This window comes from Euprymna scolopes, chromosome 39 (assembly GCF_053919585.1).
Source record: "Euprymna scolopes isolate OS-2025 chromosome 39, ASM5391958v1, whole genome shotgun sequence".
In the NCBI taxonomy this organism is placed as follows: domain Eukaryota; kingdom Metazoa; phylum Mollusca; class Cephalopoda; order Sepiida; family Sepiolidae; genus Euprymna; species Euprymna scolopes.
Genome location: NC_136520.1, coordinates 18,290,119 through 18,315,296, shown reverse-complemented (window position 1 = coordinate 18,315,296; position 25,178 = coordinate 18,290,119). Strand labels below are relative to the sequence as shown.

Below are 25,178 nucleotides of genomic sequence, written 5' to 3'. Positions count from 1 at the left end.
ATAGATTTGGTATTAGAATGTTTTTGATAATTGAAATATCGATAATTGAAATAAGTATTGATAATTGAAATAAGTATTGATAATTGAAATATCGATAATTGAAATAAGTATCGATAATTGAAATATCGATAATTGAAATAAGTATCGATAATTGAAATAAGTATCGATAATTGAAATAAGTATCGATAATTGAAATAAGTATTGATAATTGAAATAATGTTTTTGATAATTGAAATAATCCAATGAAAGAAGGAACAGGCGGTTTTGACTTAAATAAATATCTTACGCAGCCTTCACAAGTGCATTTGAGAAGTTTTATTACTGTACAAAGTGAAAGGCCCAACATTTAAAGTAGGCTCTTTGATATGACAGGGGTGCGTTCAAAATAAATATTTGTTTAAAGCATAATTGAACCATGATACTTGACTATTTCATTTTTAACTTGAATTCAAACCACAAAAAAATAATTTGATAAAATCAATAACAGGTTCTCTACAATGCAATGTAGACTACAATCTATTGTAAACTGTCACTGTGCGAAGAAATGTGAAGCTTCCTCCCAGTGCACCGCGATGGACCCTCAACTAGAGCAGGCAATTTTTATTGAAAAATGGGTGATTTCACTGATTTCAATGACAATAAAATAATAGGAATGCAAAACGTTCATTGATTATTCAATCCTGGAATCATCAGGTCTTCCTGCTAGTGTGTGTGTGTGTGTATGTGTATATATATATATATATATATATATATATATATATGAGGGGATCAAAGAAATATTGAAAAATCTTTAAGTTGAGACTTAGCAAGATAATAAAAAGCTCAACATGTAAGATGGTGCTTAGGTATATAAAGAAAAATATTGACAATATAAAGATATATATATATATATATATATATATATATATATATATATATATATATACTGGTGTATATAAATTTATTTTTCAATTCAGTAAATAGCATTTATAACGTTGCTCCCATCGATGTATCTTCCTATATTTATAGATTCTTGTTATCAGCAATCTCTTTGAGTTTCAACAGAGTCTAAATATGGTGACATAAATATGGCGACCTGTGCTTGGGGAATCTGAGAAATCAAGTTTTAGGGGTATCGGAATTGGAAAAATTTCTAATGCCAAAATCACTTCTTTTAATTATCTATTTTTATTTGATTTTGTTTAAAACAAAATCTTCCACTGCTTGTAGTTATAATAAATATTTATTTTAAACTACCAGTAAAACTAAAATCTATAGACCCCCCCCCCCCATGTATTTTTATGTTTGAAAAAATATATGCACATGTGTTTTTACGGTAATCGGAAAAAATAATACATAGTTAAATATTTTGAGATTTATACAGCATCAGAATCGGTAATTTATAGTGTGTAATTTTATGGGAATCGGAGGGGGGGGGCCGTCACTAACCATAATATGCTGAACACTGAGGATTTTGCAGATTTTACATCAATAACCACGTAATATAACTTATTAAATATTCAACAATACTTTTTATTTAAATTTATTAAATTATAATGTGAAACAGGGTTGCCAGATTTTGCAAATTTGGACTTTTTGGCTTTCAAAAATTATATTTAGTCTTTTTAAAAAAAATGACTTAAATTTTGGCTTTTTTTTTTTTTTTTTTGTATTTTACAAAAATATTTAATAGTAATTAAGTTTGGTTTTCAAATATTTTTAATTTGGGCTTTTTCTTTATTTTATGAATACAAGTGCTCAATTTATTTACAAAAATACAGAAAAAATCTTTATGATCTACGTCCTTATCATGGAGTGAAGATGTCATATACGAAAAATCATGTAAATTGATCAAATAGTTTTTTTTTTTTTTTTAACTAAGAATAAAAAATTAATTTTTAGTAATTTTAATGCTAATTTTAATTTCAGTAGTTCGAATTGAGTTGTCTCCCTCTTATTCCAGATGGCCAATAAAATGTCCTCTCTTGCTTAGTCATAAAATTTGATTTTCTTAATTAAAAAAAAGCCTACTTGATCAATTTATGAGTTTTGGAATATGACATGTTTATTGCATGACAAGTATGTGCATCATAAAAGATTTTTCTGTATTTTATTTTGTGATTCTAAATAAACACCTATTCTAGTATTCTTGAAGCAATTTGCACTTCAAAATTTTCATTACATTAAGTTTTAGCTATTTAGATATTTTTATACGGCACAATCACATTGACACCCCGGTTCTCGCCAAAGTTAAGCAATGTTGTACCAGATGGGTGACCATTTGGAAAGATGAGATGCTGTATGTACAAGATAAAATATAAGGTTGAGAAACTGGCATGTTCTATGCTTCTCTCGAGAGTAGATGGGACTCTCTTAAGCCATGGTGGTGATAGCGTCACGATGAAAAAAATACCCTTGATAGCCCTGGTAAAGCATTAAGTATTCAGCTACTGATTGGAATTACACTACTAACTCGTGTAGTGAGTTCAATCTCGGCTATGGCCACGCTCTGGATGGATGGATTAGTTATTTTTTCAACGATTTCCACATAAAAATATATTTGGTAATAGCTATTAAAGAAAATGTTATTAAATATTTTTAAGCTGTTAAGAGTAAAAGTGCAGTAAATGTGATATTTGCATTACAAATCTCCATTTAGAAAATTATTTTCAACTGAATCAGAAAATGGTGTGTACTTAAAATGCCAGTCTTTTTGTTTACAACAAAAATTGAAAATAACGAGGCCAAAATGTTTAGGAGATTGATCGATAATCATATCACATTTTAGGAGATTGATCGATAATCATATCACATTTTAGGAGATTGGTTCGATAATCATATCACATTTTAGGAGATTGGTTCGATAATCATATCACATTTTAGGAGATTGGTTCGATAATCATATCACATTTTATCTAATAATTTTTCTAAGCTTACTTTTAACTAATTAGCTGAATGCAGCATTCACTTTATGGGCTTAAAATGTTTGTTCTTCTTAAATTCATTTGATATTTTAAAAAAATTATATGCAAGATGGAGTGGGGAAAAATTAAAAACACCCATAAAGAACCAATACAATGCCTCTTCTGTGAGGAAGTAGGAAGGTGAAAAAGTAATCGGCCACAGTTTTTTTTTTTTTTTTTTTTTAAATATTCTAATGAAATTAAAAACAAATGTCACCAAATCTGACAGCGCTAGCACCTACCCACTTTCACTTTTTATAGTAGAATAAAAAAGTTGATTGGATGTTTGACCTAGTCTGATTTATTTTGTAGGAATTTCAAAATTGTGTGTAATTACTAGACTTGTTCGTGACTCATTGGGTCGCAATTACTATTGCAGAGTGGAACAATAAAAACGTTGCTCTAAAGAAAGAAAACACTACAGATTTTTAAAAACTTTTTTGACAAAATCAATTTAAGTAACTGATTATGTAGTAGAGCTGACATTTATTCTTTCAGCCTTTCCACCTTGATACAGGTCCGGAACTGGAAGCATGCCTTTTCCCCAAGCGCCGTTGGGATCTTGGTGGCTGGCTTGGGTGTTGTGGAAGGTCATGTTGGTGATGTTCTCGACATATGACCAAAGTAATCCAGCAGGTTTAGGGCAGGAGGGGGGAGCAATGAGAGAAAGGTTCAGTCGTAGCACTCCTTCTGAAGCCAAGCCTGGGTCTTTTTGGACATGGGCTGACGCCAAATCTTATTGCCAGACTCGGGGTCTGTCAGCAACCACCTGATTGCACCAGAGGATCCCCACACCCTTCAGCACGTCCAAGTACACTTTGGTGTTGACTTTCAAGCTGACTGCGAAGATGTGAAGTGGTACGATGTGGCCCTCACTTGAAAGCACACCAAAGACCAAAACTGTAGTTGAACTTTTTCATCACCCTGGGCACATCCCTTTTATTTGTGGCAATCTGGCAATGGATTTTGAGGGTGCTGGCAATAGGCCTGTTTCACAAGTTAGATCAGTAGAAAGCGTGAGTTGTACAGTGGTGCATCTCCGATCTCACTTGTTGAACATTGTATCATTTTGACATGATAGAAGGCTCTTGTCACTCTTGGGATTTGTACACAACTGACCAAGTAGTAGATTGTCTGCAACAAAAAAGAACATCGGTTCTCATCAAATGGAAATGGAATCATGCTGTCTAGGACAGCAATTTTCTCGTTCCACTCTGTATGTGTTTTACTTTTATTACATTCGAAAATAAAGTTAATTTAATTTTTTTTTTTTAGCTAAAATGGACTTATGTTTTCATTTAAATTACTTCTCATGAACATATTAGCTTTTAGTAATTTATCCTTTTAATTTTAATTACTGTAAGTATCAACAAAACTATTGCATATACAAAATAGGACAATAAAATTACAAATAACTGCAAACATTAATTTATTATAGAATAGTTATGCAACTTAGTTGCACGGATCTTTGCCTCTTTTATATCTACAGTTGTCTTATTGATTTGTATATTTTGGCTGATGTAACCTCTGGCCTTGATGTACGTTTGTCGTACTTGGGAATCTGTACGGAATTTGAAATAGAACTTTTAATCAATCCACAGGAGTGGCTTGCTCTTGTTCAGTCAGCCATGACTGGGTAGAAGTCTCAAGAAATCAATAATTATATTCTTATAAGTATCATCTGCACTGAGGATGGAAACATCAACATCTGTAAGTCTGTCACATAAAGATGGAATGAGGGCAAGCTAATCCTCTCACCCCTGTTGATAAAAGGTTCCACTAGAAATTCCATATAGATTCCAGAGTTTGACACGATGCACGTGGACAAGGTAGGATTCGAAACATGCGAATAAAACTCAAGATGAGAACAATAGTTCAAATAATGCAAATTATCGATCCACATCTAAAATTTCAAAACGTAATTAATATTTTTTTCTTTCTCTTTCTCTCTCAAAAAAAAAAACAAATTTTTAGTTTCGAATAATACATATTCCAGCTCGAACTTCTTTCTCGGTGCCTATCATGTTAAAAACTTTCTTCATAAAGATGAATATATGAAAAGTCTTTTCTCTAAAAACAATTGCATGTGTTAACAATATTTGTTTGATTTATTTTATATCATACTAGCGGGGGGGGGGGTACCTGGCGTTGCCCGAGTGTTTGTAGGTGTGTGTGGTCGGTGGTGTGTTAATGAAAACCTAATAATAAGCGAAGTAAAAAAGAAAACAGAAAAACGAACGTTAAAACTTATCTTAAAAATAAAGCGGACAGTGGGAGGGGGGGGTAATCAAAACAAAAAACACAAAAAAAACTAACGTAAGGCAAACGAAGGATGTTAAATGTAAAAATCTGAAAAAGAAAACAGAAAAACGAACGTTAAAACTTCTGAAAAATACCCCCCCCCAAAAAAAAAAAAAAAACATGTGAAAAATGGCTTAAATAAGCCTGTTTCAATATTAAAATTTAAAAAATCGGTGGGTACCCAGGTGTTTTTGGGTGTGTGTAGTCGGCGGGGGTGGGGGTGTTAATGAAAACCTAAGAATAAGCGAAGTAAAAAAAAAAAAAAAAAACAGAAAAAAGAACGTTCTGTGAAAAATGGCTTAAATAACACTGCTTCAATATTAAAATTTAAAAAATCGAAAAAAAAAAAATCTCACACCACGATTCGAACCCAAAACGTTTAGATAATGACCCAACGCTTTAACCAACTGAGCTAACACGACACGTGAAATTGTGTCAGTTCTTCAAATATTTAAACTAAATCAGGTTATGACGTCATCTGACGCATGCGTAGAACTGATCTCGTCATGAGAGGACGGTTTTTGCTGACCCCCCCCCATAGAAAAGTGTTGATTTCAGGGTGAAAAAATTAACGTTTTTGGCCAATTTTTCGATATTTGTCAGGCGAAGGATGAGGCTTTCATATGAGACCAAGTTTGTGAATTTTTGTTCTGTCTGTCGAAAGCTTTTAGCAGACATACACACATACATACATACATTTTCGCTTTTATATATATAGATTTGAATTTTTTTTTTCGTCTCCACCATGTCTTGTAGGTGGATGATATGATGGGATTTGAGTGCAGTCCTAGAAGAGCATGCAGTGTATTCTGAATATAACATTCTGTAGCGAAGCTAATACGAACAACAAATTGCTCCATTTTTAGAAATAATGGAAACCCATACTGATCAAAGCGCCACTCGCTTATGTGCTGTGGAAAGAGGGGGGGGGACAGTGATTATCTGAAACGAGCAGTTGTAGACACTGACATGTGGGAAAACAAAGTGAGCAATGTTCGGTTATGCAAATGTTTCAGTTTTCTGACCACTAGCATTTTGGTCTCTATAAGATGTATTTCACCTTTTTGGTCAGTTCAAATACTAGCCTGCTGTGCAGTTTTAGTCTTGTAGCCCATGATCAGTTTGTCTCGTTCGTACTAGTTACGAGTAGATCTCTCTTTGCTTGGCTCCTCCCAAGGGCAGGATTAGATGCAAGGTCTGTATTTAATGTGGAAGAAAATACAATGCCTAAAAAGGGGCACTGACCCACTACAGAAAAGATAATGCAATATCAGAACAGATGCTACATTTTGTTCTTGGACAAAAGGTTAAGTTAATCACTGCAGTCGTTGGCTTTATGTGCGAATCAGCAGCACTTTGATCGTTTTTTTTATTGCTAGATTTTCATTGGTCTGTCATACATCAGTTGGTCTGTCAAGACTAAGTTTTAAATTTTTACATCATTAAATGTACTGATTTAATAGACACGTCTTTGGAGGAAACCAATGTATTTTGTGCAAAACTAGATCTTTCTCTGATATAAATAAACTACTAAACGTACATCACTGTGATATTTTGTTTTTTGGGTTCTTTTTTCGGGTTCTTTTTTCCATTTCTGCTTCCACATATGGTTTTGAAAACGTGCCTTCCAAAGCTGAGATTTTATATACTAGCTGTACATACCCGGTGTTGCCGGGTAAAAAAACATATTGCCGGGCAGATGGTTTAGTCACATACTATTTAAGATACATCAAATATTCAAAGTTGTTACGATTTTCCTGAAAGTTGATCATATTTTTAATTTTTTTTTAAGCATAAATCATAGTCATCTTCATCTATGAAATTTAAACAGGAAAATAACTTGTAGATTAAATATGAAAATTGACGTTTTTAAATGCAGCTGATATTGGTTATCTTAATAATTATGTAATACTTTAAACAATTCTATTACTAATTTCTATTAAAAATTAAGAGCTAATTATTGAGACAGATTTTCTTTAATGTAATATGCAAATGAGATAATCTTTGAATGTTGGTTCCTTTTAGATAAAAAGTATTTATAGAAATCATGTAAAAATAAAAGTATAAGAGTTAGTTTTCTGTATTGAAATCTATTTGTGAAACGATGTATCTTTTGTATATATTAACCAAATTGTGAACAGACAGGAACAATAAATATATATATATATATATATATATATATATATATACACACACACACACACCTAATTTTAGGGATATAGGTCATCTACAGATAGCTGTTTCATCATTATGACTCATCAGTGTAGGTTAGACACACCAAGTACATCAATTCTAAGAATCGTAATATACTGAGGTGTTAATTGGGACCCAGTAAAAAAAATAATTGCAAAAAATCCACATAATTTGAACAGGCAAACATAGATGTATACAAAGTAATTGACGTATATCGTTAGGGGTTTAGTTTTAATTAATGTCATTGAAACAGCTTTTAACTTTGCTCATCCGAAAATCAAATCTCATTAAGGCTAAAAATATCCAGCACGTTTCATGGTCACAGTGAAAAAAAGTTTATGGAAAGGAAATGTGTCGAGTTACTTTTGTGATAGTTTTCATTTTTTATTTAACTCTACTCATCATTCTGGATTCTATTCTATCACTTTTTAAACATTCTTCAATGATTGAAAACATTGAATTGAATAAATAACATTTGGGAATGGTTTATGATAAAATATTTTTAAAGTTTGGCGTGGCAAACCAACCTATGCATGACAGACTGAAAATAGATAGTAAATAAGAATGGATTAGGGTATTGCTTGTATCCTTATTCTGACTGACAGCAAACTGGATCTACAGAAGGTCAAAGGTTGACTTTGACTAAGAGCAGAGTGTAGTAATACTTCCAGAACCATTCCTCATTTTCTCCACTTCGATCCCATTCCCACCGAGGGATTAACTTGTTTCAGTTTTGAACAAACCATAAAGCAGAAGAGACTAAGATGGTTTCACACATTTTCTTTTTCCTCTCCTCCAGTGTTCTTACTATTTTTGTGCATAGAATTTTGGAAAGTAAAATTTCAAATAAATTTGGGTATATCTTAATGAGAACAGCTCCTAGGGTAAATGTGGTATTGTGGTGTCTACAATAATTTTAGTTAAGAATAGGATAGTTATAAAAATAACTATTAATTAAGAATGACCAATGGCTTCTATTTCACCACTTTTTATGGCCTTTTCTTAATTTGTTAAACTGTAGAAGTTTTACGTCATAGCTGATAAATAATGTGATGTAGTATCTGTTCTGATACTATACTTTTCTATCCTTGGTCAGTGAAAGAAATCCTTCTAGATCAAGGAAATCTTTTTGGTCCCAGTTTTTTTTTTTTTTTTTTGGGGGGGGTCCCTAAATTATAAATTTACCTTGTCTAATTGCCATAGAAGCATGTAAATAGAGCCTTCGTGTTGTAACTAAACGTCAACAAGCAAACTAACCTGATGGTTTATAACGAACATCAGTTATCACAACAAAGTGATCTTATAACAGAATCCAACTAGAGTTGCTTATATCAAGTCTAAAATATCTTTGATTGCTCAATGAAATAAATCCTTTGCATCATCAAACATAAACCAGATTCTTAAAGTGTCTTTGTGTATCTATCTATCTATCTATATATATATATATATAATATTATAAAGAAGTGAACCATCGTGTAAATTCAATCAACTAAAATAAGATGGAAAACGGGGTGAGGAAAAAAAAATGGGGCAAGTTATATGTAACACATGTACAATTCAATAAAATAAATAAGTCGATTAAAAACAAGATCGTTAAAATACATCCTTCTTGTTTTTAATCGACTTATTTATTTTATTGAATTGTACATGTGTTACTTGCCCCATTTTTTTTTCCTCACCCCGTTTTCCATCTTATTTTAGTTGATTGAATTTACACGATGGTTCACTTCTTTATAATTATTCTAAAATTTTGCCAATCGAATAAAGATATATATATATATATATATATATATATATATATATATATATATATATATATATATATATATATAATGAGAGAGAGAGAACTAAGGTTTATTTAGGTTATGCAAGAATTTTTTAACATTTTGTTCTCGCTGGGATGGAACATACTACAGGGTACCAGACATTCACCCACTATCTTGTACTTTCCGACCGAGAGATCTTTTTAATGGTTCCAAATGTGCTTTTAAGTGCAATTGTTTGAATTTCTCTTGCATTCGGTTCATTGGATACATTTGTCAGGTAGTTTTTGAAATTTTTTTTTCATAATTTGGTCGCTTTCACAGTTACCGGAATGCTGAAGATCAGTTTCTTTTAATGTCGTAGATATGACCTTTGCATTTCATTATCTTTTCCTCTTTCAGTTCTGTTTAACCCAGTGTCACTGGGAATCCGAACTTCTAAGGTTGCTTCTTTTTCCTCCATATCCCATATTGCTATGTCAGGTTAATAGCTTCATTTTCAAGGTGTGTTGCTGTAGGAATTGCCAAGTCATAGTGGGTGGTGTATGACTTATTTTTAACTGTTCTTCTGGTATACATGTTCCCAGAACTTTTTGCATTCGATATTCAACTTTTACAGACTCTCCAGTGAAGATCTTTACACACTCTATTGTGTCGCATCGTATAGTAGCCATCCCCCAGCAGAACCTTACAGATGTGAGTCATGTGACTCACACTTTCTACTTTTGTGTAGCAGAACGTGCATTTATCATCTGAGACTATAAAAGCATTGGTCAGCACACCTTCATCCTCCCGTGCAGCCATTATAATCTTCTCCTAATCATAGTGGAACAATTTTTTTTTTTTTAATCTCTATAGTTCTGGGTGAATTAGTCAAGAAAAGAAATACTTGGTATGTTTTTGTTAATTTTGTTTAATTTTACTTCAGTTGAAGTTCTCAGAAATCAAGGGACCCCTTTCTAGGGACTAACACTTGATCTCTAGACGAGACATATTTCGAATGTTCCATTAAAGTTTTCCTTTACCTCTCAAATACTGATTTAGTAAAGAGGTTGAGAACATAATTTTCATCTCCTCAATCGACCATTTTAATGTGTTATATGTAGGATGTACTGATTATCTAATTGCCTGATTACTGATTTATCTGATTAATTACTGATTAATCTGACAATAGGTTTTCTAATGCCAATTTATCAGCAAATTTTGTCATAAATGATATTTAATTATAAATGAAGACAAGTTAACTGCTTTTTTGATGTCTGTGAAAATGTATCTAAGAGACATGCATCGTCTACATCATGTTATCAAATAACAAGCATGACATACTGTTAAATTGTAGACTTTTACAACTGCACTGAATTCAAGGCAAATGGATGTAAGCATATGAAAAATTTTCCTCCTTTCTCTTCCTATTGAATTGACATTTTTTTTTTTTACTTGAAAAATTATTTGAAAATTATTACTTCATCTTTCAGTTTTCATGTTGAGGAATTGTACAGTAAATTGTGACGATGTGTGAACCAAAAACAAAACCTTCTTCATCAGTCATACTCTTGTTCCTCATTTTTCGACCTGTGTTACCATTGCATTTTTATTTTTCTGGTTTAGATAATGTATATTTTAACGAGTTAAATTACTAATTAGATATCAGACATAATTTAAATTAACTAAATATTGACAGCAATCTTGAACAGTTATGGCAACCATTTTCTGTTGGAAGTATTTTGATGTCCATCCGAAGAATAGGAATACAGCCGCTTGCAAGTTATGTCAAACCATCACATCAAAGGGAGGCAAATCAGCAAAAACTTTTACAATGACTAACATGTTAAACCATCTTAGAACGGTTCATTCAAAATAATAATTTAATAGGCTTATTGCAAAACTTTGTTCCACTTACAAAAAAAGTATTTCACTGCAAAATAATTTTCGGTATATTTACTAAAGTAAAACAAAAATCCAATTGTTTCTTGCTGAAATTAATAGCATTTCATGAACTACAGACATTTGGACAGCTACAACAGATAATGCTCCCTTTTTGAGTTTGGCAGGTCATTGGTTTTTTAAATGACTTTGAACAGAGAGGAGCTATGCTTAGAGTTGTTCCATTCCACCCATGGGTGCAAGAATAAGTGAAAAATTGCACAATGTTCTAGATGAGTATGTTTTCTTAGTCTTGCAGGATTTAGTAACAAATATGGTTGCTAATGTCAGCGAATGTGATTTAGAATACTTATCATACATTGTAACTCAGGCTGTGAAGATAACCATTGCATTTAACAGAAATACAGTTTCTCACTTTAATTGTTTTCTATTAGCAAATTAACTGAAATACAGGATCAACTTAATTTGGAAATTTTGGTATTCAATTTCTTATATAAAACATTCACATTGGTGTGTATATATACTGGTAAGTTCCAATGGCCAAAGGACAGAATTGATCCACAATCATAATTTATTTTTATTTTTGTATCATTTAAGATTTTTTTACTTATAATATAGGCAAATGCCTATATTTATCCATGTTTTGCTGTCATGATTTTTTGGAAAAAATATAGGCATTCACCTATGTTATAAGCAGAAAAAAATTAAATATGAAAAATAAACAAAAATTGTGAAATTGATTCTACCTCACACGAAAAATGTTTTTTCGGTTTACAATCTTTGTATTATTTTGTGATTCATGATTTTTCAATTTTTCTCTCTCTTCAGATCAAAGATTCCTACGCTGGTTATCCGTTGAATATGTTTTGCGTGCCAAAACATTACGAGAATGATCTAAATGATATTATGATTCCAGCCGGACTCATCAACGACAGGTCAGTTGGATAGAATGCATCGTTATATTTAAGATTATTTGCGCTTTTGTCATGTATGTCGGTGGCTTTGTTACATATAACTGTAACCATTAATGCTTACACAAAAAAAAAAATTTTGGTAAACCTAGATTCTCTCTCTCTCTCTCTCTCTCTCTATATATATATATATATATATATATATATATACTCACATTAGCAGGGAAAGCTGAGGTTGTCTGGGATTGAATGAGGATCAACAAATATTCCTCCCCTCTCATGCTTTATGTTCATCACTATACATTGCACTGTAGAGAATCTACTGTTGATTTAAAAAATTATCTGTAAATAATGGCTTCAATTAAAATTTAAAATGCAAAAGTCAAGTATCATGGTTCAATTGTGCTCTAAACAGAAACATTCATTTCGAATACACCTCTGTCTTATAAAAGAATCTACAGTTGCTTTTATAGGCTGGGCCTTTCGGCTTATGCAGTGATAAAACTTCTTAAATGCACTTGTGATGTTAGGTTGATAAAAATCAAACTTCCTAATTTAATCAGATTTTTTTTTTTTTGGTTTTCGATATTTATTGGATGCTTTCCAATAATTTTCGATATTTATTGGATGCTTTCCAATAATTTTCGATATTTATTTGATGCTTTCCAATAATTTTCGATATTTATTGGATGCTTTCCAATAATTTTCGATATTTATTGGATGCTTTCCAATAATTTTCGATATTTATTGGATGCTTTCCAATAATATTCGATATTTATTGGATGCTTTCCAATAATTTTCGATATTTATTGGATGCTTTCCAATAATTTTCGATATTTATTGGATGCTTTCCAATAATATTCGATGTTTATTGGATGCTTTCCAATAATTTTCGATATTTATTGGATGCTTTCCAATAATTTTCGATATTTATTGGATGCTTTCCAATAATATTCGATGTTTATTGGATGCTTTCCAATAATATTCGATATTTATTGGATGCTTTCCAATAATTTTCGATATTTATTGGATGCTTTCCAATAATTTTCGATATTTATTGGATGCTTTCCAATAATATTCGATATTTATTGGATGCTTTCCAATAATATTCGATGTTTATTGGATGCTTTCCAATTTTCGATATTTATTGGATGCTTTCCAATAATTTTCGATATTTATTGGATGCTTTCCAATAATTTTCGATATTTATTGGATGCTTTCCAATAATTTTCGATATTTATTGGATGCTTTCCAATAATTTTCGATATTTATTGGATGCTTTCCAATAATTTTCGATATTTATTGGATGCTTTCCAATAATTTTCGATATTTATTGGATGCTTTCCAATATAAAACTTACATAAGTACACTCCCAGATTCATAAAGTACTGTTGTGTGAAATTTAAAAAAAAAAATTGGCCTAGCCATTTCAGAGTCCATAGGGAACTTGCACACAAAGTTTCTTTCAAATAATAGTAGATATATCTCGGCTTGATTGTTTCATTTTACACTGCACTTTAAGTGATTCAAAATGGGACGTAAAAAAGGTTTTTTATTCATCAAAGAATGATTCCTTGTGTCTCCTCTCCCCATCACTTTGAATCAGTCTATTTCTTTTTTTTCTTTATTTCCTCAAAATGAACTTTAAACATTCTCTTTGCACAAAACGCCAATTTTAACTAAATTTAACAAATTTAGAAGCAAAACCTGGTTGAGTGGAAATACCTGTCAGAATCCCATTTGTGTGTTAAATTATGGCTACCAAGATATAGAAGGAGGCCAGTAAACCTGACAGTGTGACGTCATTGTCAAAGCGACATATTAGGTAAAGAGTGCCTACCAAGATAAGCTGTTTTGGCTTAGCAGATGGCATTTCAGTTTGCTCTGTTCGACATGGTTTTTTCTTGTATTCTACCAAATTGTCGTGGAAATTACCCAAAAGGTCTAGAAATACATATATTTTCTTTTGCTAAAGAGAAGGAACAAGTCTCTATTTGGATATGTGTCATTGGAAGGGATAATTTTATTCCAACAAAATATAGCAAAGTATGTGACCTTATTTTTATTAAACATGTATTTAATTAGAACTATGTTCAAGTACTTTCATAACGTTTGATAACCTCGTTAATATAAATTAAAGAAACAATACTATTTATTGATAATATGTTGACTTTAACTGTTTATTTTCTCATGAGGCTAAAAGTCTATCAGGAAAAATGAAAATTTAATTTTGTTTTCGTTTTTAAAATTGTAAACAAATAATTTTTACATGAGAATGTTTGTTTTTCAAACTGTTCTTAATAATAAAACTTTTCATTGAGTATGTTCACATATTTTTACGTTAAATGTATTTTTCGAAAGAGACGTCATGTTTTGAAAATGAAAATATGGAACATACTCGTTGGTAAATGTTGAAATATATTTAAATGTGTTAATTTTTGTTTGTTACATTTTAACGTTAAATAATTTGTTACTAAAAAACAATTATCAAAGAAAGTTTAAAAAATTCATTTTTAATTAAATGTTCGATATGAACTAAAAAAAAGGAAAGGTATATTAAACTTTAGTGTGTGTATGTGAGAGAATGGGCTTTGAAATTGTTGTGTGTATTTATTGAGTTCATTTGTATTAACTCGACAAACATCTTTGTCTTAGCGTCGCCATTATTGACTGTCGCAGCTGCTGCTGCTTTCTGAATTATTCGTAAATATGAAGGGATATGCGATATAACAATTAGCTTAGAGGAGATAGGCTTTAGAGTATCATGTATTGTAACGGATAATAACAGCTCATGTATTATGACGGATAATAACAGCTCATATATTATGACGGATAATAACAACTCATGTATTATAACGGATAATAACAGCTCATGTATTATAACGGATAATAACAGCTCATGTATTATGACGGATAATAACAGCTCATGTATTATGACGGATAATAACAGCTCATGTATTATGACGGATAATAACAGCTCGTGTATTATGACGGATAATAACAGCTCGTGTATTATGACGGATAATAACAGCTCGTGTATTATGACGGATAATAACAGCTCGTGTATTATGACGGATAATAACAGCTCGTGTATTATGACGGATAATAACAGCTCGTGTATTATGACGGATAATAACAGCTCGTGTATTATGACGGATAATAACAGCTCGTGTATTATGACGGATAATAACAGCTCATGTATTATGACGGATAATAACAGCTCATGTATTATGACGGATAATAACAGCTCATGTATTATGACGGATAATAACAGCTCATGTATTATGACGGATAATAACAGCTCATGTATTATGACGGATAATAACAGCTCATGTATTATGACGGATAATAACAGCTCATGTATTATGACGGATAATAACAGCTCATGTATTATGACGGATAATAACAGCTCATGTATTATGACGGATAATAACAGCTCATGTATTATGACGGATAATAACAGCTCATGTATTATGACGGATAATAACAGCTCATGTATTATGACGGATAATAACAGCTCATGTATTATGACGGATAATAACAGCTCATGTATTATGACGGATAATAACAGCTCATGTATTATGACGGATAATAACAGCTCATGTATTATGACGGATAATAACAGCTCATGTATTATGACGGATAATAACAGCTCATGTATTATGACGGATAATAACAGCTCATGTATTATGACGGATAATAACAGCTCATGTATTATAACAGATAATAATGCAATAAATAAAAAAGCCATGTCTTTCTTTTGTAGCCCAGCAAAGCTTTCAATTGTCTATCCACATCCAGTAATAAAATCTGGACCTTTTTTCTTATTCGACTCGGTACATATTTTAAAATGCATCAGAAACAACTGGCTTGGTCAAAAAGACGAAACTAAATGCATGATATTCCCAAAGTTTAGTTATGATGGTAATCATGAATTAGATAACATCCAAAGTGCCCCCTTTTCTAGCTTACACAAACTTTATGCTCTGGAATCTCAATCACTTTTGAAATATTCTTACAAATTGATTTCAAAAACTATTTCTCCCACAAATTTTGAAAGGAAAAATCTTAATTTAGTTCTGCAAATTTTCAAGAATATACTATTGAGTGATTGCTGACCTTAGGAAAACGTTTGTCCAACTATGCAGAAATTACTATACAGCTATTTTATATTTGGTGGACAATACAGAATGTAAAAACACCATAAAAAGTTTGTCGGCTTCATAATAAATAAGCTTATCCACTTAAATTACACGATGAAAATGATAGATTTCTCTCTATATTCTGTGACTCGTTGGAAACTTGGAATAGCATTCCTGGAAGAACTGGTAAATTAACGAAAGAAACATACACTGCTGTACGCCATACAACTTATGCAATGTTAGAACTGACTAATATTGCATAAAAGAATTGAACATGCTATATATGTTACCTGGTAAATTTCAAACAGATAACCTTGAGGCAAGTTTTGGCCAGTACCCGCAACTTAGTGGGGATCAATGTAATATCTGTGTACGTCAAGTGTTTGATGTGAGAAAAAACTGTTGTCAGTATTAAAACTGGGCTGATCTAATAACAAAATTATTGATTTGAAGAATTTACAAGAAGCTAACTGGGATGAAATGACAACAGAGCAACAGTTAGATGTTTATAAATTGAACATAGATGTAACAGAGAATGATATTAATCAGTGTAAAGAAGTACTTGTTATTTTATACTTAGCAGGTTATTGCTGTTATGTAGGTTTTAAAAAAATGAAATGCAATAGTTGCAAGGATTTAGTATCTGGAAGAGATGCTGTAGAAAATATACCTGAAATAAACAGCTGCTTTCAGGGAATTAATAGAGGTTCTGTTACATCCTAATGATATAACAACAAATTTTATTTTATATAATTATATAGTTACTAATAAACTGGTAAAAAAAAATCTTCCCTTTTTTAATTCTATAAAGCAAAGAAAATAAGCCGTCCACATAACATTGAATGTTTTGGAAGATGTTTTTTTTTTCATGTTAACTCATGTGATGATGATGGTCACAGTTTTGAAAAAATAGAAAAAATGATTATCTGGATTTCTTCGAATTCTCTTTTAAATAATTTTTGTATTAAGGAAAATGATAGTATTAATAAAAACAAATTAATAAAAATAAATGAATGAAAATAAAAAAAACAAGAAAAAAGAAAATTTCAAACATTCGACAAAATTGTATTATTTGTAATATTCTGACGATTGTACTCGCCTCGCATGCTTATCTCGCAATGATTTGGCTGATGTAACCTTCGATCTTCATCAGGAACAGATTCCGGAGTTTGACAAAATACACCTGATGAATATTGGAAGTTAAATCAGACGAAATGTTGTAAAATAAATCCGTAAGATGAGAACATTAGTCTGAATAATACAAATTATCAATCTTCATTTTTAAAATTCTAAAAGATAACAATCAACTTAATTATCCGTGTGATTTTTTTCTAAATTCAGTTCAAAAATATTTCTGCACTCGTAACTTTTGTTTGTATTTAAATTATTTGCTTGAATTTGTTTCATTTCAATTTTTTTTTTGTATTTTATCCTTTATTCTTTATTATTTGTTTTCACTTTTAAAATTATTCATCATTTGTGTTTAATGTTTCTTTGTTTGTTCCCTAAATTCATAATTCAGTTTTATCATTATTAGATTGTATATTGCTTTAAAATTACGTAATTTTACATACTATTTATATTTTATATTGAACAAAGTTCAGTTTCAGTATTAATCGAATTGCGTTCCTTTTCTTTTTTAACATGTTTTAATGCTTTTTAAAAAAAAAAAAAAAAAGCCCTCGTATAGTATCAGGTTTGACAGTTTGACAAATCTTACCTACATTGCTTGCAGGCAATTTTCAGTTAACAGGCCTTCTCTCAGTGGGCACGGTTAAATCGAATCCTTTACAAACTATTTATGCACAAAACGCATAAGTCTACAAAATATCCACACATGTTTCAATATAAAATGATCTTTGCCTTTTTTGCTAAAATCAAAGTGTGGCATCTATTCTGATGCATTTCATCGGTTTTGTCGTCGTTCAATAAAGAAATCCGTTTATTAGATCGAGACAAAATTTTTCTTCCCACCAGAATGCTCCTTTTTGGAATTTTGTTTGTTTTTTTTTTGTTTTTTTTCCAATAATAATTTGCTCAAACGAATACGGATTTTCTATGCCATGAAACCAATCCACCAATTCAGAGCTGCTTCCAATCGGTTTCATCAAATTTTGTACCCCCTTCCCCTCTGTGGGAAGGAAAATATATGAACCCGAATAGAAAACTAATTCTGTGTAAAACTTGGTAAATTGTTAGATCTACATATAAGGCCTTGTTTTCATTTGCATCCTTGGATATAGATATCTCTCACCCACACTTCCTGAAACAGAAATACATTGGTTGACGAGGCGGGGAGAAAGGGTACTTAATCTACAAACTGATTTACAAAAAAAAAAATCTTCTATTCCTTCCCCTTGTATTGATAAATAATCAATAATGTGATTTAATCTTGAATTTTGAAACACATTGATTGTCATGCTTAAATCGATCTAAAAGGTTTGGAAAATTAATTTTAAGCTTTCTATGTTCTTTTTACAAATCGATCATATTTTTTTTTACTTCTCTTAAATTCTCTCTTTATTTGCTCTCTCTCTCTGCTCTCTCTCTCTCTCTCTGCTCTCTCTCTCTCTCTCTGCTCTCTCTCTCTCTCTCTCTGCTCTCTCTCTCTCTGCTCTCTCTCTCTCTCTCTCTGCTCTCTCTCTCTGCTCTCTCTCTCTCTCTGCTCTCTCTCTCTCTCTGCTCTCTCTCTCTCTCTGCTCTCTCTCTCTCTCTGCTCTCTCTCTCTCTCTGCTCTCTCTCTCTCTCTGCTCTCTCTCTGCTCTCTCTCTCTCTCTGCTCTCTCTCTCTGCTCTCTCTCTGCTCTCTCTCTCTGCTCTCTCTCTCTCTCTCTCTCTCTCTGCTCTCTCTCTCTCTCTGCTCTCTCTCTCTCTCTCTCTGCTCTCTCTCTCTCTCTCTCTGCTCTCTCTCTCTCTCTCTCTCTCTCTCTCTCTCTCTCTCTCTCTGCTCTCTCTCTCTTCTCTCTCTCTGCTCTCTCTCTCTGCTCTCTCTCTCTGCTCTCTCTCTCTGCTCTCTCTCTCTGCTCTCTCTCTCTCTGCTCTCTCTGTGCTCTCTCTCTCTGCTCTCTCTCTCTGCTCTCTCTCTCTGCTCTCTCTCTCTCTCTGCTCTCTCTCTCTCTCTGCTCTCTCTCTGCTCTCTCTCCTCTCTCTGCTCTCTCTCTGCTCTCTCTCCTCTCTCTGCTCTCTCTCTGCTCTCTGCTCTCTCTCTCTGCTCTCTCTCTCTCTCTGCTCTCTCTCTCTCTCTCTGCTCTCTCTCTCTCTGCTCTCTCTCTCTCTGCTCTCTCTCTCTCTGCTCTCTCTCTCTGCTCTCTCTCTCTCTGCTCTCTCTCTCTCTGCTCTCTCTCTCTCTGCTCTCTCTCTCTCTGCTCTCTCTCTCTGCTCTCTCTCTGCTCTCTCTCTCTCTCTGCTCTCTCTCTGCTCTCTCTTTCTCTCTCTCTCAAGTTCATTCACATTTTCATATTCTATAAATATGTGAATGAATATCCTTCCCAGTTTGTGTAAAATTAATTTCAGAACAGTTTTGCATCCCATACTTTTCTGCTAAGAATCTCCGCAGAATTTTCTAATGGAATCGCTTTATTTAATGCATGTTCAGCATGTTCTCATTGAGTCTGCCATCGTTAAAATTCTTAAGCAATTTTCAGTTGTAATTTGAGTATCGTGCACACTTAGGATTAAATCTTCAACTTTTAAATAAGTTTTACTTACAAATGAATTTTGCCAAGTACATTAACCGTTACACCACAGATACTTGCAGGCAAGTATAGTATGGATTGTCTTACTACATATTACTATTATATATATATTGTGCTCCCACCCACCCAAATGATCATTTTAAAAGCATTTTTATCACCCACAAAAAATGTTAACTCACAATAGTAGTGGAATGATTTGTTTCTGCCTGAAGATATGACAGTTTTGTCTTGTACTGCAAAGATTAACGGATTCCAGTTGATGCCCAAATGGTTTTAATAGGATAAAGCGCCGGAACTCCATCGGAAGAAAATGAAATTGAATGCCGCTTGACTGTGTCGTTGAGAGGGAGGGGGGAACCTTTTCATATACAAATTTTCATATCTGGCAATATTGACTATGACTATAGCAGAATTACTAGGCATCTGTGTTGATAGAACATATGCTTCAAGTTTTTTGGGTATAAAATTTGCATTATATTCATAGTTTCTCTCTGTCCATGGATGCAATTAAAAACAAAGCCCTACACAAAGATCAAACAACTTTTCTTGATAAGTTTTCCATGAGTTTTCCACAATTTTATAACTTAAAGAAAAAAAAAAATAAAATTCAAGATTCTTAGCTGGGAACAGAAGTACAGTTGTTCTAATTGTAAGTCATATTTTTAACTGTGGGTATTTTTGGAAACAATATTTTTATCTCTGAAGAGTTGGGGGTGGGGAAGTGATTGTTACTTTCATAATTTGGGTGTTGTATTTGCCTTTGAATTATTTGTATTCTTTGTGATCTTAAAAAGAATGAAATCTGTTATTTATCTTTCCCTTTTTGTTGTTTCAGAATTGAGCGAATTGCCCGTGATATTGTGCACGAACTTGTCTTGCAGAACGACGTTGGCATTGTTGTGTTGTGTGTGTTAAAGGGCGGCTACAAATTCTTTGCCGATCTTTTGGACAAGATCAAACAGTTGAATCGAAACAGTGAAGAATCGGTTCCACTTGCCATTGATTTCATTCGTTTACAGAGCTACAAGGTAACTGTTGCATTATTAACATGCATTTAACAACTGCGTTGCCGTAGTCATTGCAAAAACATTAAAATTCATGAATTGTTATTAGCATGTATGCTAGTCATTTCTCAAAAAACAAAGAAATTCTATTGATTTAAACTGCTTTCATGCTGCAAAAAAACTTGAAGCGAAACTAATGGAAAACATTTCTTCAATGTGATCTTGATTTCTTCAATGTGATCTTGATTTCTTCAATGTGATCTTGATTTCTTCAATGTGATCTTGATTTCTTCAATGTGATCTTGATTTCTTCAATGTGATCTTGATTTCTTCAATGTGATCTTGATTTCTTCAATGTGATCTTGATTTCTTCAATGTGATCTTGATTTCTTCAATGTGATCTTGATTTCTTCAATGTGATCTTGATTTCTTCAATGTGATCTTGATTTCTTCAATGTGATCTTGATTTCTTCAATGTGATCTTGATTTCTTCAATGTGATCTTGATTTCTTCAATGTGATCTTGATTTCTTCAATGTGATCTTGATTTCTTCAATGTGATCTTGATTTCTTCAATGTGATCTTGATTTCTTCAATGTGATCTTGATTTCTTCAATGTGATCTTGATTTCTTCAATGTGATCTTGATTTCTTCAATGTGATCTTGATTTCTTCAATGTGATCTTGATTTCTTCAATGTGATCTTCATTTCTTCAATGTGATCTTCATTTCTTCAATGTGATCTTGATTTCTTCAATGTGATCTTGATTTCTTCAATGTGATCTTGATTTCTTCAATGTGATCTTGATTTCTTCAATGTGATCTTGATTTCTTCAATGTGATCTTGATTTCTTCAATGTGATCTTGATTTCTTCAATGTGATCTTGATTTCTTCAATGTGATCTTGATTTCTTCAATGTGATCTTGATTTCTTCAATGTGATCTTGATTTCTTCAATGTGATCTTGATTTCTTCAATGTGATCTTGATTTCTTCAATGTGATCTTGATTTCTTCAATGTGATCTTGATTTCTTCAATGTGATCTTGATTTCTTTAATGTGATCTTGATTTCTTTAATGTGATCTTGATTTCTTCAATGTGATCTTCATTTCTTTAATGTGATCTTGATTTCTTCAATGTGATCTTGATTTCTTCAATGTGATCTTGATTTCTTCAATGTGATCTTGATTTCTTCAATGTGATCTTGATTTCTTCAATGTGATCTTGATTTCTTCAATGTGATCTTGATTTCTTCAATGTGATCTTGATTTCTTCAATGTGATCTTGATTTCTTCAATGTGATCTTGATTTCTTCAATGTGATCTTGATTTCTTCAATGTGATCTTGATTTCTTCAATGTGATCTTGATTTCTTCAATGTGATCTTGATTTCTTCAATGTGATCTTGATTTCTTCAATGTGATCTTGATTTCTTCAATGTGATCTTGATTTCTTCAATGTGATCTTGATTTCTTCAATGTGATCTTGATTTCTTCAATGTGATCTTGATTTCTTCAATGTGATCTTGATTTCTTCAATGTGATCTTGATTTCTTCAATGTGATCTTGATTTCTTCAATGTGATCTTGATTTCTTCAATGTGATCTTGATTTCTTCAATGTGATCTTGATTTCTTCAATGTGATCTTGATTTCTTCAATGTGATCTTGATTTCTTCAATGTGATCTTGATTTCTTCAATGTGATCTTGATTTCTTCAATGTGATCTTGATTTCTTCAATGTGATCTTGATTTCTTCAATGTGATCTTGATTTCTTCAATGTGATCTTGATTTCTTCAATGTGATCTTGATTTCTTCAATGTGATCTTGATTTCTTCAATGTGATCTTGATTTCTTCAATGTGATCTTGATTTCTTTAATGTGATCTTGATTTCTTCAATGTGATCTTGATTTCTTCAATGTGATCTTGATTTCTTCAATGTGATCTTGATTTCTTCAATGTGATCTTGATTTCTTCAATGTGATCTTGATTTCTTCAATGTGATCTTGATTTCTTCAATGTGATCTTGATTTCTTCAATGTGATCTTGATTTCTTCAATGTGATCTTGATTTCTTCAATGTGATCTTGATTTCTTCAATGTGATCTTGATTTCTTCAATGTGATCTTGATTTCTTCAATGTGATCTTGATTTCTTCAATGTGATCTTGATTTCTTCAATGTGATCTTGATTTCTTCAATGTGATCTTGATTTCTTCAATGTGATCTTGATTTCTTCAATGTGATCTTGATTTCTTCAATGTGATCTTGATTTCTTCAATGTGATCTTGATTTCTTCAATGTGATCTTGATTTCTTCAATGTGATCTTGATTTCTTCAATGTGATCTTGATTTCTTCAATGTGATCTTGATTTCTTCAATGTGATCTTGATTTCTTCAATGTGATCTTGATTTCTTCAATGTGATCTTGATTTCTTCAATGTGATCTTGATTTCTTCAATGTGATCTTGATTTCTTCAATGTGATCTTGATTTCTTCAATGTGATCTTGATTTCTTCAATGTGATCTTCATTTCACTAAAAGTAAAGACAAGCAAACAAAAGAAAAATAACGTAAGACAACCAGTAAGAAATTCAAGTACATTTGTTTACACGATTACAGAAAAGAAATATAAACAAAAGATCAAAATCCAACAAGGAGGGGGGGGGTGGAGAATACATTTAACCGACAAATAAAGGATCCATTTAAATATACACTATCAGTTTATGAGATAAAGTAGAGTTTTAACTTTCAAAAGATATCAACATTAGTCAAATAGTTTGAAATGTCATAAGGTTTTCTCCACATGAGAATGTTTGTAAACATGACTAAAGGTCATTTTTATAAAGCAAATACTGAGTCCGATCAGTACAAGTTCCAGTTGCATTCTGGATATCCTCAGAATCACTTGTCATGATATAAGGTGAATAATCGCAGGCTGTATGAAAAATGTTTGCTTTCACTTTGATCAAAATGGCATTCTATCAATGAAATGAGGTTTTGAGATTTATTTGCAGTGGAACATTGTCCGCAGCAACATTTTTGCTACTTTGCAAAGTCTTTGGTGGGGGTGGGAGATTTTGCCCAATCTTAAATGTAAGACCATAAAGACTTTTTTCGGAACTTCTACAGAATTGGGACGAGATTTTCAGAAATCGTAAAACTGAATTTCACATGAAAACAATGGTATCTACGTATTCCTCATATTTTTAAGATGATTATATCCAAAAATTACGAAAAGTGATTGAAAATTTTTTGAAAAAAATAAAAAATAGAATTTGATGAAGACAATCATAAAACACAGAGTTCAACAGGGAGGTAATTTTCCAATCGAATTAAACAAAGATGGTGGCAATTTTCCACCTGCTAACATGATTAAAGTTTTTTTTTTTTTTTGTTTTGTTTTTTTTAATAATTCCGTAATATTCAGACTACATTTTGACTGCATAATGTGGAAGCTAGCATTGTTACTTATTAGAATTGACAAAAAGAATCAGTTGAAACCATTGTTTTTAGTTGCGTGCAAGCAACTCTATAAGTAACTCCGTCGGTCAGTCTGTCCGTAACACTTTTGTGCTTGGCCTTTTTGGTTAAGATCAAAGGTTTGTTCTTAATAGATGCTGTTAGCTTTTTAAGCTTTTCTTGACCTTTCGGCCAAGATCAAAGTGTAGTATCTTTTCTTAGATGCTGTACTTGTGTTTATAACTTTGTGATATGAAGTGGGGGATCACTTTTCTGTATTGTATTAATTGAATGTAAAACGATCACCCACTTTACAACCACTCAGTCTTCAAGCCATTTTCCAGATCATTCAAGTTGTTTTTGAAGGATTCCAGTTACTTTTTAAGCATTCAAGTCATTCTTAAGGTCATTCAATTCATTCGTAAGTTCATTAAAGTCATTCTAAGTCATTTACTTTTTTTTTATTTAAGTCATTTCAACCCATTTTTCGGTCATTTTAGTTTATCTTTAAGAATTTCATGTCAATCCTACATCCACGCATTCATTCATTACACGAGAGCACGCGACTAATGGCTATCGGCCTTGTTTTTATCTGAGAACTCCATTTATCAATTACAAAATCTCGTCACAGTAATGTAGAAGCACCTTTTTTTTCCATACATGGTAAGCATATCCATACATGGTCTGACCGATGGTTATGAAAAAACTTAACACTGTATCTCCGTTCTTGCTTGTATACTTATAAGTCATGTTGTGACTAAGAACATGGGTGAATTTGAATGGATGTATTGCCTGACAGCCAACTCTGGTAGCAGAGGTCAACTGCATTTAGTAAGATGAGATCTACGACTCGTGACAAATTAATGATATGCTTACAAGTAATCATGT

The 25,178-nt window shown here is 32.1% G+C and overlaps 1 protein-coding gene across 2 annotated transcripts in view; it reads left to right on the top strand.

Moving 5' to 3' along the window:
• Positions 1–25,178, top strand: part of LOC145263661 (hypoxanthine-guanine phosphoribosyltransferase-like) — an 80,919-nt gene that overhangs the window by 34,296 nt on the left and 21,445 nt on the right. For both annotated transcript variants that reach the window (XM_080120533.1, XM_080120534.1), the window contains exons 2-3: positions 11,912–12,018; positions 20,666–20,858. In XM_080120533.1, the coding sequence (XP_079976659.1) occupies positions 11,912–12,018; positions 20,666–20,858 (300 nt within the window). The remainder of the gene's footprint in view (positions 1–11,911; positions 12,019–20,665; positions 20,859–25,178) is intronic.